General features: G+C 64.3%; 1 protein-coding gene across 3 annotated transcripts in view; it reads left to right on the forward strand.

Moving 5' to 3' along the window:
- Positions 1-15,337, forward strand: part of SLC4A2 (solute carrier family 4 member 2) — a 46,730-nt gene that overhangs the window by 17,250 nt on the left and 14,143 nt on the right. For 2 of the 3 annotated variants that reach the window (XM_067535704.1, XM_067535706.1), the window contains exon 4: positions 13,697-13,843. In XM_067535704.1, coding sequence (XP_067391805.1) covers positions 13,784-13,843 — 60 coding nt within the window. In that variant the 5' untranslated portion in view covers positions 13,697-13,783. Of the gene's footprint in view, positions 1-3,558; positions 3,571-8,370; positions 8,483-13,696; positions 13,844-15,337 lie in introns of those variants that run through there. The other variant, XM_067535705.1, reaches the window with a different exon arrangement.

Consider the following 15,337-nt stretch of genomic DNA (forward strand, 5'->3'; position numbering starts at 1 on the left):
TGCAGTCTGGTGGGCAGTGCAGCCCTGGGCCGGGCTGCCAAGGACACTTGGCTTGGGGCCACGCTGCAGCTTTCCCTCCCTTTGCTCACCACTCCCAGCCCATTGCACAGATGGGAAAACGGAGAGTTTGCCCCAGGTGAGTGGCAGACCTGGGAATAGAACCCAGGAGTCCTGCTTCCCAGCCCGCCTGCTCTAACCGCTGGGGCTCACAACCCGTCAGCGTGTGTGTAGAGTGAGCTCAGTGCACAACCCCGGGGCACCCTGCATCCCTTCACCCCCCATGATCTCAGCCCCTGTTTCAGGGACTCTCTGCCACTGCCCCCAGCTTCCTCCCCACCAGCGTCTCTGGGTGCGCTCCATTCCCATACCAGGGGCTGTCTGCCCCCAATCCCCTCTCCCTGCCATTCCCCCCAAACCGGGGTCCTCCACTCTCACCCCCCACTAGAGGTTCTGGGTACCCCCTATTTCCCTTCCTCCCATCACAGAGCCCCCCAGTCTCCTCGTCACCCTGTTCTCCCCCCAGCAGAGGCTCTGTGTGAACCCTCGCATGTTACCCCTTCTGTCTCTTTCCACCTCCCCTCCATGTGGCCACCTTTCCCTCTCCCCCAGTAGTGGGGGTTCTGTGCACCCCACTTCCCATATCAGCATCCCCCTTCGACCTGCACATTCCAGCCGCTGTGTGTGCTGCCCCAGCCCCGCCAGCCCCCTTCTGTCTGGGAGGGACGGCAGTGAGGCTGTCACCACATTACGGTGTTGGGAGGATGAGCAGAGCTGCAGTTGTGCTGAAGGCATTCAGGGGCCATGGCCAGTTCTTCCAGCTGCAGACAGTCGCACAGGCACTAGAGGCTGGGGCTGTGCTAAACAGCTGCCGAAAGGGGGTCTTGTGCTACATTTGTCCCCCCTTTCCATTTTCTGGTTCCTCCCAGAGGACTAGGATTCCGACCTCTGATGCCAGCGAGAACCGTCTCTGCGGGTTTGGAATTGATTGGCTGGGGCATTCCAAAGTTCTCGTGTGACAGACAGACGGCGAAATGCCATCAAGCTGAGTGTGAGTGCTGCGTGAGTGTGAGGGCTTCCTTCCTTCCCAGTGCTGGGGAGAGAACCCAGCAGTCTGGACCCCCAGTTCCCAGCTCTAACCACTAGACCCTGCTGCCCTGCCAAGGCTGGCCAGCGCTGCTAACTGTGGTACGTAACCTGTCGTTTAAATCAACCTCTGCACCAGACGACTGGAGGATCACTAATGTGACACCAGTTTTAAAAAGGCTCCAGAGGCGATCCCAGCAGTGTCAGGCCAGTGAGTCTAACTTCAGAACCAGGCAAATTGGTTGGAACTATAGTAAAGAACAGAATGATCAGACACAGAGATGAACACGATTTGTTGGGAAAGAGTCGACACGGCTTTTCTCAAAGGAAATCATGCCTCACCAATCCACTAGAATTCTTTGAGGGGATGAACAAGTGTGTGGACAAGGGTGACCCAGTGGATATAGTGTGCTTAGATTGTCAGAAAGCCTTTGACAAGGTCCCTCACCAAAGGCTCTTTAGCACAGTAAGCTGTCATGGGATAAAAGGGAAGATCCTCTCCTGGATCAGTGACTGGTTAAAAAATAGGAAACCCAGGGTAGGAATAAATGGTCAGTTTTCCGAATGGAGAGAGGTAAATGGTGCCCCCAGAGGTCTGTACTGGGGCCAGTGCTGTTCAACATATTCATAAATGAGAAAAACAGTGAGGTAGCAAAATTTGCTACTCCCGCTAGTTAAGTCCAGAGCAGACTGAGAAGGGTTTGAAAGGGATCTCTTGCACGGGCGACTGGGCAACAAAATGGCAGATGAAAGTCAATGTTGATGAATGCAAAGTACCACACACTGGAAAACAGAATCCCAGCTCTACGTATAAAATGATGGGGTTTAAATTAGCTGTTATCACTCAAGAAAAATCTTGGACTCACTGTGGACAGTTCTCTGAAACCATCCACTCACTGAGCAGCGGCAGTCAAAAACGCTAACAGACTGTTGGGAATCCTTAGGAAAGGGATAGATAACAAGACAGAAACTGTCACAATGCCACTATACAAATCCGTGGTGCGCCCACACCTTGAACACTGCGTGCAGATCTGGTCAGCCCATCTCAGCAAAGATGTATTGGAATTGGAAAAGGTACAGAGAAGGGCAACTACAATGATGAGGGGCGTGGAACAGCTTCCATATGAGGAGAGATTACTAAGCCTGGGACTTTTCAGCTTGGAAAACAGACGACTAAGGGGGGATCTGAGAGGTCTGTAAAATCCTGACTGGTGAGGAGAGAGTGAATGGGGACGTGTCATTTACCCTTTAATGTAACACAAGAGCTAGAGGTTACCCAGTGCAATTACTAGGCAGCAGGTTTAAAATAAACACAAGGCAGTATTTCTTCACACAACGCACAGTCACCCTGTGGAATTTGTAGCCCGGGGATGTTGTGAAGGCCAAAGGAATAACGATTCAAACAAGAACTAGATCAGTTCAAGGAGGATTGGTCTATCCATGGCTATTAGCCAAGATGGTCAGGGACACAACCTGTGCTCTGGGTGTCCCTAAACCTCTGCCAGAAGCTTGGAGTGGGCGATGGGATGGATCACTCAGTGATTGTCTGGTCTGCTCTTTCCCTCTGAAGCACCTGGCCCTGGCCACTGTCGGCAGACAGGACACTGCGCTGGATGGACCCTTGGGCTGACCCACTATGGCCACTCTTATGAGAGAATCCAGGAGTCCAGACTGCTAGTCCCCCGTGTGTAATATCTAGGCTCTCCTCCCCTCCTAGAGCGGGGATAACTTTGAGAGGGTAACAACTAAGAAGCATTGTGGATACAGATGATGCCGTAGATGTGATATATCTGAACAAAGGCTGTTGGTACTGTCTGACGTGGCTTTCTGAAAGCAAATGAGGGAAATATAACCTCATCAAACCTGCTATTAGATGGGTGCACAACTGGCTGGAAAACCATACTCAGAGAGTAGTTATCGGTGGTTCCCAGTCAAGCTGGAAATGCATAGTGAGTGGGGCCCTGTAAGGATCTGTCCTGGCTCCAGGACTAACCCCTTCATAACAATATCTTCAGCAATGATGTGGATAATGGCACAGAGGGCATGCCCGTAAAGTGTGGGTGATACCAAGCTGGGAAAGGGTGCAGGTGCTCTGCGGGACAGGATTAGAATTCAAAGCGATCGGGACAATTTGGTCTGAAATAGAGAGGATGAAATTCAATCAATGCAAAGCACTGCATTTCGGAAGGCATAATTACTTGCACAAATACAAACTAGGAAGTGCTGCAGAAAAGGATGTGGGGGTCAGCGTGGGTCACAAACTAAATATAAGTCAGCAGTGTCACACTGTTACAGAAAAAGCAACCCTCCTTCTGGGCTGTGTTAGCAGAAGTGCTGGAAGCAGGAGACGAGAGGTAATTCTGCTCCCCGCGGCGCTGATCCGGAATAGTCGGCTGGAGGGCTGTGTCCAGTGCTGGGCGCCACATTTCCGGAAAGATGTGGACAAATGGGAGAAAGTCCAGAGGAAAGCAACACAAGTGATGAAAGGTCTAGAGAACATGAGCTCCGTGGAAGGGTTGGTTTGGTTTGGAGAAGAGGAGCCTGCGGGGCGACATGATCACAGTTTTCAAGTACATAAAAGGTTGTTACCAGGAGGAGGGGGATAAATCGTTCTCGTTAACCTCTGAGGACAGGACAAGAAGCAATGGGCTTAAACTGCAGCAAGGGCGGGTTAGGTTGGACATGAGGAAAAACGTCCTGCCTGCCTGGGTGGTTCATCACTGGAACAAATGACCCAGGGAGGTTGTGGAACCTCTGTCGCTGGGGGTTTCTGAGAGCGGGTTAGACAAACCCCTGTCAGGGCTGGGCTAGCTAGTACTTAGTCCTGCCGCAGTGCAGGGGATGCTCTAGCTGACCTCTCGAGGTCCCTCCCCGTCCTCCTGGTCTCTGATTCGGTGGGAGAACCCAAGAGTCCTGTCTGTTCCTCACTCCAAGTGCTTTCCATAACGGTAGGGGTTTGTCCCGTCCCGTCCCGTCCCCCTGGGCCAGCTGTCCCCATGCCCCCTGTGCTGTCATAGGGACTGGTGTTGGAGGCCAGCTGGTGCTGGGCACGTAGGTGACAGGAGACTGGGCTAGATGGGCCTCGGTCTGATCAGCTGCTTTGCCGGGGGAGGCCAGGGAGAGCTCTGCTGTGGGGCGTGCGAGGCAGTGAGGACTGGGATTCTCCGTTCCCCGCTGGGCGCCCTGGCTCTCAGAATGGCTGTCAGCCCCGGGATGAAGGTAGGGATGTCGGCACTATCGTTCTGATGCCTGCGCTGGCTGCGTTTCCCGCTGGGCTGGGCTGGGCTGGCCTGGCCTGGCCTGGCCTGGCCTGTGTGATGCGGGCGTTGGCTCAGCAGCCCGGGTGGGAACCAGAGGCAGTGACAGAATGGAAGGTCCGCAGAGAGAATGGTCATCCACGCGCAACGGCCACAGCCCAGGGGCAGGAGATGGGTGATGGGGGCCCTAGCCTGGGGGGTGCACACCCTCTGCACTCGGTTTTAGGGTCTCCCTGCCCAGGAATCTCATCCCTCCCTGGCCAGTGTCCCAGTGGGGCCTCTCCTGACCTGGGAGCTGACCCATGCCCATGTCCCAGCCTCCCGGCAGTACCCCCTGCTCTGGGAAAGGACGTGCCAACCCCAGGTGTCTCCTGCGATCCAGCCTCTGCCTCCCCTGTTCCTCTCGGTCCCATGTGCCCCTAGTCGTGCCCTGAGGATGCCCCTTCCCGGGGCTGACGTGCCTCAGGCTTTACAGCTGGAGCTGGCAGCCCAGCTCTCCCCCTCTTGCCCCTTAGCTCCCGCCCGTTGGCTGGTCTTTCTGGGACTGGGGGGCGGCGTGCAGGGTCCGTGTCCCGAGAGCCCAATGGGGGGGGCTGCCCCACGCAGAAGCCTCACTGTGCAGGTCCCCGGGCCGCTTCAGCCCCTGGCTGGGCAGAGCTGGCTGACAGGGTGTGGGCCTGGCGTGGGAGCTGGTCCCGGCCGCGGAGGGTGCCAGCAGCAACTCCCCGGCTGGGGAGGGCAGAGGCTGACCGTGCAACGCAGACTGGACTGGCGCTGCCGGCGCTGTTGGACAGCTCTTGCGTCAGGAAGCTGCCAGTTGTCTGGGCTTATCGGGGTCAGTTCCTCAGATACCCTCTTCCCGGCACCCCAGGGCAGGGCAGGGCAGCCCCTGGCAGCGGGGAGCAGGGCAGCCTGGGTGGGGGAAGGGACCCAGTGTCCATAAATAGGCTGGCGCCGGCAGCAGCGGTGGGGGGGGGGGGGTGTCCCAGCGCACGGAGAGGAAACAGCCTGACTCAGCCTTGGTGCCGGTCGCGCACTTTCCAGGCAGCGGGGGGAAGCGCTGAGGAGTTTCCACTGGGCCTGTCGCTCAGCAGGTGACTCACCCGGGCAGGGGGCAGCTGTGGGAATGGAGCAGCGCGTCCCCTGCGCCAGCCCTGCCGCTGCCAGGCCCCTCTTCCAGCACAGTGCGTGGGCCTGCTGCTGCTCCCTGCACAGCCCTGGGGAGCTGTGCGCTCTGGCTGCCCCCCTCCACGCCCCCCAGCAGCCTCCTTGGCCCTGACCCGTCTGCAGACCTGCTGGGCTGGCTGCGATGGGAGGCGGGGGGGAGGGGGCAGGACGGCCCCTGGGCCTGAGATCTGGGAGCAGCAGGGCGCTGGGGTGTGGGCCCTGTGGTAAGCGGGGGAGGAGGGGTTGGGCCTGCGGGGTCCTCCCCAGTCTCGCTCTCCAGCCCCCTAAGTGCAGTGCTGGGCCGGGTGACTCCCTGTGCTGCGTGGGAACGGGGCCCGGGGCCGCTTCCCAGCGCACTGTCCTGCACAATCCCCAGTGTGTTGCAGGCCGTAATCCCGAGTGGCTGCCAGCATTAAACAAACAAAGCTGCTTAGCCCACGCAGCCACGGCAGGAATGTGGCCAGTCCCGCACCTGCCCCTGGAGACAGAGCAGAGGGCCATGCCCCCGGCCTCCCCACACGCCTGGAGCAGCGGGGCCGGCGGGCTGGGCCTCAGCGCATGGGGCTGGCAGAGGAGGGTGCAGGGGTGGCCGTAGCTGCCGGCTCTGCTAGTGGCCGGAGCAGAGCCGCTCTGGCAGAACAGGGAATGTCCCGCACCGCAGCAGCCCATCGACCCGCCGAGCCCGCTGGCCACACGAGGGTGGGGACGGAGGCTTCCCTCCCCTCGCTCTGGAAGGGGCTGGGCTCCCTGCCTGCCCCCTACCTCGCGTGGGAGACGGCGCAGCAGCAGCCACCTGCTCTCAGTGTGCCCCATGGCCCCGGCCCCTCTCCGAGCCTGACCCCATTCTTGCTGCCCGGCTCACCCCCTCCGTCTCTGCCCTCTCCTTTCTGGGGCCGGGATCCCCAGACCTGCCTGCAGGGAGTGGGTGGCTCAGAGAGGGAGGGGGGCTCCTGCTGCCCCCAGAGGTGGCTGCTTCTGTCTGGGGAGAGCCAGGGGCTGGGCAGGGGTGGCCTGGCCTCGTCCTGCCCAGACAGCGGTGCAGGAGCGTGTCGTGTGGGAAGAGCACCCAGGTCCCTGGCTGCAGGCGGCCTGGAACCCCCGGCCCCCAGAGCAGGAGGGCAGGTGCTAAGGCCGGTGACTCCAGCGTGCGGGTTTAGTATCTGGCACCTACTGAAAACAACTGGCCTGGCGGTGCGGGGCTGAGCACCCCAGCGCTGAGCCCAGCCCACATGGAGAACTCCTCGCAGCGCAGTGCCCTGCTGGCTATGGCACATGAGCTCCCGGCTCCCTGCCCCACAGACGGGCTGGAAGCTGGGCAGTCTGTGCAGCATCCTGGCAGCGTGGCGTAGAGCATGGCACTGCCTGGCTTGGCTGGCCCCATGGCTGGCCAGGCTTGTGCTGGGATAGGTCAGGCTTGTGTCTCTGGGAACGTCCAGTCCCATTTGTCATCGGGAATAGCCTGGATTCACCAAGGGCAAGTCATGCCTGACCAACCTGATTGCTTTCTATGATGAGGTGACTGGCTCTGTGGATGTGGGGAAAGCGGTGGACGTGATATACGTTGACTTTAGCAAAGTTTTTGATACTGTCTCTCACAGTATTCTTATCAGCAAGTTAAAGAAGTATGGGTTGGATGAATGGACTATAAAATGGATATAGAACTGGCTAAAGCATAGGGCTCAACAAGTAGTGATCAATGGCTCCATGTCTAGCTGGCAGCTGGTAACAAGCGAAGTGCCCCAGGGGTTGGTCCTGGGGCCCGTTTTGTTCAACATCTTCATTAATGATCTGGAGGATGGGGTAGATTGCACCCTCAGCAAGTTTGCAGATGACACTAAGCTGGGGGGAGTGGTAGATACCCTGGAAGGTAGGACTAGGATACAGAGTGACCTAAACAAACTGGAGGATTGGGCCAAAAGAAATCTGATGAGGTTCAACAAGGACAAGTGCAGAGAAGAATCCCATGCACAGCTACAGACTGGGGACCAACGAGCTAGGCAGCAGTTCTGCAGAGAAGGACCTGGGGGTAACAGTGGATAAGAAGCTGGATAGGAGTCAGCAGTGTGCCCTGGTTGTCAAGAAGGCTAATGGAATATTGGGCTGCATTAGAAGGAGCATTGCCAACAGGTCACGGGAAGTGATTATTCCCCTCTATTCGGCATTGGTGAGGCCGCATTTGGAGTATTGTGTCCAGTTTTGGGCCCCCCACTACGAAAAGGATGTGGACAAGTTGGAGAGAGTCCAGCGGAGGGCAACAAAAATGATGAGCGGGCTGGAGCACAAGACTTACGAGGAGAGGCTGAGGGAACTGGGCTTGTTTAGTCTGCAGAAGAGAAGAATGAGGGGGGATTTGATAGCAGCCTTTAACTACCTGAAAGGGGGTTCCAGGGAGGATGGGGCTAGGCTGTTCTCAGTGGTGGCAGATAACAGAACAAGGAGCAACGGTCTCAAGTTGCAGTGGGGTAGGTCTAGGTTGGACATTAGGAAAAAGTTTGTCACTAGGAGGGTGATGAAGCACTGGAATGGGTTACCTAGGGAGGTGGTGGAATCTCCATCTTTGGAGGTTTTTAAGGCCTGGCTGGACAAAGCCCTGGCTGGGATGGTTTAGTCGGGGTTGGTTCTGCTTTCAGCAGGGATGTGACCTCCTGAGGTCCCTTCCAGCCCTCATCTTCTCGGATCAGGATTTAGCCAGAGGGAAGTGTGGTGTCTCCTTCGGGCAGGGCTGAGTGGACCGTGGGGGGTTGCTGCCGGGCGGGGGCAGGCAGCTTGGCCAGCTGCGGGGGAAAGCTGGCAGGCAGGTCAGCGTAATCTGCACCGGCTCCGCAGGAATGTGGAAGTTCTGGCTCCGTGAATCTCATTCCAGCCGAAGGGAGCCGTCATTAGAGCTGAGCCTGGGCGCTGGCAGCAGCGGGAGCGGAGGCAGAGCAGCTGCCCCAGAGGAGGCCCGGCCAGCAGTGGCCTTGCATGCTCTGAAGGTACGTCCCGGGTGGCTGCGGGGTGGGGGTCGGAGCCAGTTCCCCAGCACGGGCAGGGCCTGTGTGCGCACCCAGTCCCGGGGTGGTCAGTGACGTGACAGGTGCGTCAGGAGGGAGACAGGGCTGCGGGCTGGGGATGGAGCCGCTCTTGGGGCGCAGGCAGCAGGTCTGAATGGGGGTCCCGATGCAGCCTCGGCGGGTCAGCTCCCTGGATCTGGGCCCACCCCCGCTACCTGCTGGAGGAGAACAGCTGCCGGCCCTGAGCACAAAGTGCCTGGCAGGAGCCACTAGTCTGAGGGGTCGTGTGGCCAGCGAGGCCCTGGCCTGGGGCCAGGAGACTGTCTCAGCAGCAGCGAGGCCCCAGGACAGCCGGCCGGGATGGGGGCACGTGCCGTCCTCAGCGAGAGCCACCGCGGGCTGACAGATGCTGCCTTCTCCAGCGCTGCAGGGCAGGAGCTGGCTGGGGGGCGCCGGCTACTCCTGCCCCATCTGTCCCAGCAGGGCGCTGTGGGGGGCGGGCAGGGCGCTGGCCGGGGGAAGGGCACTGGTTGGTGCCCGGGGCTGGGAGTCCTGCGAGCGCCAGGCCGGCTGGGGGAGGTTCTGTACAACCGGCTCTGTCTCCCTGCCCCCCATTCAGGACTCTGGAAGAGGCAGGGGTGGGACAGGCCTTTGCTCTGGCCTGTGGGGTGCTGGCGCTGCCCGTGTCTCCCAGCTCCCTGCCCGCTGTCCGGGCACTGGCTCTGGGCACTGGCTCTGCCAGAGGCTCTGGCCGGGGGCCTGTCCAGGGGATGGCCCGTGGCAGCCGGCACGGTGTCCGTGCAGGTGAGGGGCTCTGGGCTGGCCTGTTCCCTCTCCTCCTCCCTGTAATCTCATCTGGGCGGGCGCTGCAGAATCTTGGCACCCGCTGAAGCTGGCGTGGGGCTGGTGTGGTACTGCCAGGCTCCCTGATCTCTTGGGGAGGAGAGACGCTCTCCTACCGCCCCAGCCAGCTCGGCCCAGGGTAGCCACCCCCTCGCCCTGCAGTGCTCAGGAGAGACGCTCCCACCTCTGCAGCCTGCCTGCCCCGCTGGAAACCACTGCCCCCATTTCAGAACCACTTCCAGAGACCTCCAGGCCTCTCCCAGCCGGGGGTGCTGTGTGCGGGGGCGGGGGGGTCCTGGCCACTCCAGTCCCGCTTCTCCCAGCTGGGGATGCTGTGGGGAGGGGGGGCCTGGTGGCCGTGCCCGGGACTCTCAGCCCCACTGTTACCGGCTGTGGTCTCCCTCGTGCTGCCTCTCGGGCACCTCTGGCCTCGGCCGCAGCCTGGGGCCGGGATTGTTCCAGAGCCGGGGCGGCTGGGCCAGCTGCTGGGCCAGCGTCTCCTCGGGCAGCCTCATGTCCCGCCTCGCCAAGGCGGCCCTGGGAAGAGCGACTCAGGCGTCCAGTCGCTTCTTCCGACGGGTCCTGCTCCCCCCAGCTGAGGGAGCCGGCCACAGGGCTGACCCCTCCCCGGCCACGGGGCCGGCAGCCCAGAGCAGCCCCGGCCCAGCCTGAAGACTCCTCAGAGGCCTTGATTTCAAGTGTAAGAAGATCAACATGCAGCCGCTGCTGGGGGAGCAGGGCAGAGTCTAGCTCCTTCCCGGCACCCGAAGAGCTGCCTGGCCCAGCTGCCCCCAGGGGCTCCTGAGCCAAGCAGCATCGGGACGGGACGGGCTGGGGCGAGGGCGGCCGACCCCACGTCTGGGGTGGGTCGTTCCCAGGGCCGTGCCCGCGCGGGGCTGCGGGACGGGTGGAGGCAGGTGGCAGGCAGATGGGCGGGGAGGGAGGCTGCATCTAGCAGGGGTGATGCAGTGAGGCTAGGGAGGGCAGAGCCGTCCTGGGGAGGGTCAAGGCTGAGCTGGCGCCGGGCGTTGGCCCCCGGGTTGGCTGCATCTCGTGGTGCCCGTGTCACTCCCACTCACCAGCCTTGGCACCCCGCTGCCCTGCTGCCTGCCCGTCCCTCGGGGGAGCCGCCCTTGGGATCCCGGCCAGCCGGGCGTAGGAAGGGCGGGAGCCCCGTGACGGGAGCCGATCGGGGACCATGGCCCTCCGAGCGCTGGTGCTGGGCTCCCCGGGAACGCCGCGCACCTGCCCAAAGACTCCCCCAGGCTGGGGCTGTGGGCCCCCCAGGGAGTTCTGTTTCCTGTGGGGGTGAGGGCAGAGGCTGGGGCCTGGGCAGTTGTTATGGGGCCCTGGGCATGCTGGGGACCCTGGTTCAGTCCGGCCCAGGGAGAGAGCCAAGGGCTGCCCCGATGAGCGCGCGGCTCTGGGTGTGCTCGGCCCAGCCCCAGCCAGGGCCTCGGCGGCACTTGTGGGGACACCCGGGCGGCCCTGGGGAACCTGACCTGGCTGTGCTGAGGTGTGACCAGGAACAAGCCCAGCCTGGGTCTCTTGGGCCTGCGCCATCCCCTCCCCTGCGCAGCGTGCGGGGCAGGGCAGGGCTCGGCCCTTGGCCATCGGTGCCAGCCAGGCCCGGCAGGGAGGAGCTCCCGGACGAGGGCTGGGTGAGTAACCCGTGTGACGGCCAGTCATCGGTCGCCCTCTTCCTCGTCAGCGCCTGCCAGTCATGTGTCTGCGCCTCATGGGACAATAAATCCTGGCGAGGCTGTTGCAGCCCTTCAGATGGGACAGCTCGCTGGGCGGGGACCGCTGGGGGCCGGGCAGGGCGTGGGACCGGTGGAGGCTGGGTGCAGGGACCGGGCAGCTGGGGACGGCTGGGGGCCCGGCGCGGGTGCTGAAGACCGGCAGAGGCTGGCGGAGGGGCCATCGCAGGTGAGGAAGCCAGGCTGCTATTCTCGGTCCCTGGGGAAGGCGTGGAGGTGTGGCCACCGCATCTCTCGCTTCGCCCTGGCCCTAGCACCGGGCGCGTGTTGGAGGGCAGCCGGGAGAAGCCGGGGGCTGGCTGGGGGGACGCTCCTCCGCCTCCTTGCTCTCTGCCCAGCCTTCTCTGCGCCCGTGGGTCCCTGGGTGCCTGCTCTGCCCTCCTCCCTGCACCCGGCCTGCCCGAGCCCAGAGCTTCCCCTGCCCCCAGCAGCCAGGGACCCTGCCCCACGTGGTGGGCTGTGCTGGGGGATCCCTGCCCAGCGCCTGGGCCTGGCAGCCCTGGAGACGGGCCTAGAGACTGCTGGACGTGGCTCGCCAGGACTCCTGGGCTAGGGGGTGTGGGGGGGGGGCTAGGCCCCAGGCTGGGCCTGCACGGGGGGAGACTCCTTCTGGTTGTGCAGCCTGTGTGGGCAGGGAAGGGGCCCGGTGCCCGGCCCTGCCCCTTCGCTCTACAAGCCCTCAGCTGGCAGGGCGGGGGGCAGCCTGCGCCTGACCCTCTGGGCCACCCCCTTCCCTGCCGTCCTGTGCCCCCGGCTGCCCCGGCACTCTGCAAATAACCGGCAGGGCCCACTGGACATGGGCTGTCCTGGCCCCGGCTGGGGGGCAGCCCGTACCCGCCCGGGCTGGGCTGGGGGGAGCCTCTGAACCGGCTGGGCTGGGACCCTGGGGCTGCGAGCGCCGCGAGCATCCCCGCAGCTCGGCTCAGCTGCCTGCCGTCAGCGCCTCTCCTGGTTTGCTGGGCAGCTGCGAGCCAGGCCCCGGGCAGGGCTTGGCCGAGACCCCCCTGGGCCTCCTCTGCTTCATGCTGGGCCGGGGGGTGGCCCTGTGCGTCTCGCGTCCTGGCAGTGGGGAGAGGAGCGCCTGCCCCCTCACCCGCCTGCCTCCCTCTCCCTGCCCCCTCACCCCTACTCCTGGCCCCCCCTTGCCTGGGCTGGGGGGAGTGTCGGTACCGCCCAGGCTGGGGGCTGTGCCCATGGCCCTGGGCGGGGGGGCTCGCTGTGGGCTCCTGCCCCCCCCTTCCCTCCTCCGCACAGCTCCGGCCAAAGCAGGCCGACTGCAGGCCGTGGGGCAGGGCTCAGGAGGGGTGGGGTGGCGTGGGCGGAGGGGGTGCTGTGGCACAGGTACAGGCACGGGGCGCCCCTGGCATCGCCCGAGCCCGGCTCCAGTGCGAATGGTGCCCAGGCCCCGGCCTGCCTCAGCGCTCCCCGGGCCGAGTTCCCTCCCGTCTGCTCGGCCTGCGCTGGCTGGGCCGGGACCCCGCTGCCCTCTCTCCCCCGCCTGCCTTTCTCTTGGCGCCTGCTCCCTTTCGGGGCCTCGTGGCCAAGACAAACCCGGCCGGAGCCTCCGCCCGGAGCGCAGCCGTTCCCTCTGTTTTCCTTTGCTCGCTGGAGCCTGGCCAGCGCCCTCCTCTGCCCCGGAGCGCAGCCGTGGGGCCGGGAGAGCTCAGCTGCCTTCCGCCGGCGGAGGACGGGGGAGCCACGGCACATGGGCCTCGTGCCAGGGAGCCCCGCAGGTGCCCGGAATGCAGCCCGCTCTGGGGTGGAGCCGGGCGTTGGTAACGGCTGGGCTCGCCAAGGTCTCTAGCGTGGGCGAGCAGAGGGAGGGGTTTCCTTGCCCCCCACCTAACGGGGCGTGGTGCTGCTGGAAGCCCCCCCGAGCGGAGCAGGGCTGGTGCTGGACTGGCGAGCTGGGCTCCAGCCCTGCGACTGTGGACGCCCGACCCGGGGACGGGGCTTGCTGGGGCCGGGCTAGATCAGGTGCTGCCCCGCGGGGGCGCCCGGCAGACCTTCGCTCAGCGATGCCAACGGGGGTGCTGGCTGCAGAACCAGGGCCGTGCCCGGCCGAGGCTGGCACAGAGCCTGGTGCTGCTGGGGCAGCCGGTGGGCTGGGAAGCCCGTCTCTCTCCCCTCCCTCGCTGGTGTGCGCAGCAGGTGTGGGGTCGCTCTGCCTCCCCCTCGGCTCTGCCCCCCAGCCCTTCCCGCCCCACGGAGGGGAGGGGGCTGAGTCAGCCCCGTGCTGGGGTCCCTGGGCCCCACGACCCGGCACTAGGCAGTGACATGGCGGCTGAGTGGCGTTAGACCATCCGCCCCTGCCCTGGTGGGGCCAGCACCATGCGCCCAGGGGCCAAACCTGCCTGGCGTCTCCCCTGGGGTTGCGGAGCGGTGTGCCCAGAGTGGGCAGAGGGGTGACCCCGGGGCAGGCTGTGGGCGAGGGAGGGAGCGTCACGCCCCCTGGGAAGCAGGGCCGGGGCGGGAGGGGAGTCGCCCTGGGGCGCAGGCCGGGGCGACTCCGGGTGGGGGGAGCCGTGCCGAGGCCCAGGCAGACCTGGCGGTTTGTGACCCAGGCCCCTCCTGTGCTGTTTCCTCTGCCCAGGTTATGCTGCCCCGACGTCGCCCTCTGAGTCTGCGTGAGAAAGAGAAGGGCTAACGGGGCCGGACCCCAGCGCCCACAGCCTGCGCCATGAGCCGCTCCCCTCTTTCCTCCGGGGTTCGCCACATCGTCTCGTCCGCCTTCGAGAGCGTGAGTAGGAGGTGCTGGCGGCTGAGCCCCCCCGGGCCAGCGGCTGTCCCGGGGCCCGTGTGCAGAGCCCGGGCAGGGCTCCAGGCGCTAGCCTGGCTCCCTAGAGCGGTGCTGGACGGCCGGGGCTGCCCCCCGTGCACGCAGCTGCCATCCAGGCTCTTGCTAGTGACGGAGCCCAGTCCTTCCTGACCCCGCTGGCAGGCTCAGCCCTGGGCCCAAGGGAGGGCTGCGGATCAGCCCCGGAGAGATCCTGCCACTGACCCACAGGATCGGGGCTACGGCCCCGGCTTTGGGACTGTCTCTGGGGGACCCCTGCACTGGGCCAGCCTCCTGGGGTCCCGCTCTTCCTCCAGCGTGAGCCACGCAGCCTCACCCCCCTCGGGCTGGACCCCTGGTCCTGCAGCCTCCTGTTCCCCCAGAGACGGACGCCGGGGGAGACCGGCCCAGCCCCAGGGAGCAGCCCCCACTGCCAGCGTCTGCAGGGCTACGTGGCCAGCGCGGGCACCAGCTGGGCTCTCGGCTGACGGGCGCCCGGCGCAGGCGGCCGTGGGGTAGCCCAGAGCGATGGCGGTAAAGCGCCGCCCGTCCCAGTCAGCTCCACGCCCAGCCCGGCCGTGGGGAACCCTTGGCTCCAGTTCTGTCCGTCCGCCCGTCTGTCTGCCTGGGTCAGTTGCCAGGTGGGAGCCCCGACTCCTGCCAGCCCCCAACTCTCCCCCCGTCCTTGTTCTCCAGCGGGGGAGAGGCTGCTCAGCCCCCGGCGGGTGGGGGGACAGACGAGTCCGTCTCCCCTGGGGCATCGGTCGCTGGGCGTCCGCGTCCGGGCCGTCCTCTCAGGTGCTGCCCTGCGACGGGGACAGGCGCAGACACCAGGGACCCCCCCGTGTGTTGGGCCAGGTCTACATGGCAGACCTGTGTTGGTGTAGCTACAGCGTGCAGAGGTGTGAACCCCCCCAGCCACGCAGGTATACCGAGCGCCCGCCCCGTGTGCCCAGCGCTGTGCTGGGGGGGCGCCTCCTGCCGCCGTAGCTCCCGCCTCGGGGGGTGAACTGCAGAGGGAGAAGCTCCCGTCCGCGTAGGAGACACCTGTCCCGAGAGCAGACGCCCTGAGTAGCTAGGCAGCATACCAGGGAAACTGAGGCACACAGTCTTCACAAAAATATGACAAAATATCCCCACTTTGACACAGCTGCCCCTGCGCTGCGGGGCCAGGTGTGTGGGGCTCCCCTCCCCGCAAGCTGGGGGGCCCATGTCTGGGCTGTGGAGCTGGGTGTGTGAGGCTCCCCTCCCCCCACACTGTGGGACCCACTTCTCCTCTTGGGGCCGGAGGTGTGCGGCCTTTGGCCTTAGCCACAGGGCCTGGCAGCGTCCCCCAGGCTGGCAGTGGGGGGTACAGGGCTGTGGGGGGCAGCGGGGGTACCGGGCTGTGGGGGGCAGCGGGGGTACAGGGCGGTGTGCTGAGGGTAGCAGGGGGTACAGGGTGGTAGGGGGCAGCGG

Source organism: Emydura macquarii, unplaced genomic scaffold (assembly GCF_026122565.2).
Source record: "Emydura macquarii macquarii isolate MOO-44397 ecotype Brisbane River unplaced genomic scaffold, CSIRO-AGI_Emac_v2 contig_3511, whole genome shotgun sequence".
In the NCBI taxonomy this organism is placed as follows: domain Eukaryota; kingdom Metazoa; phylum Chordata; order Testudines; family Chelidae; genus Emydura; species Emydura macquarii.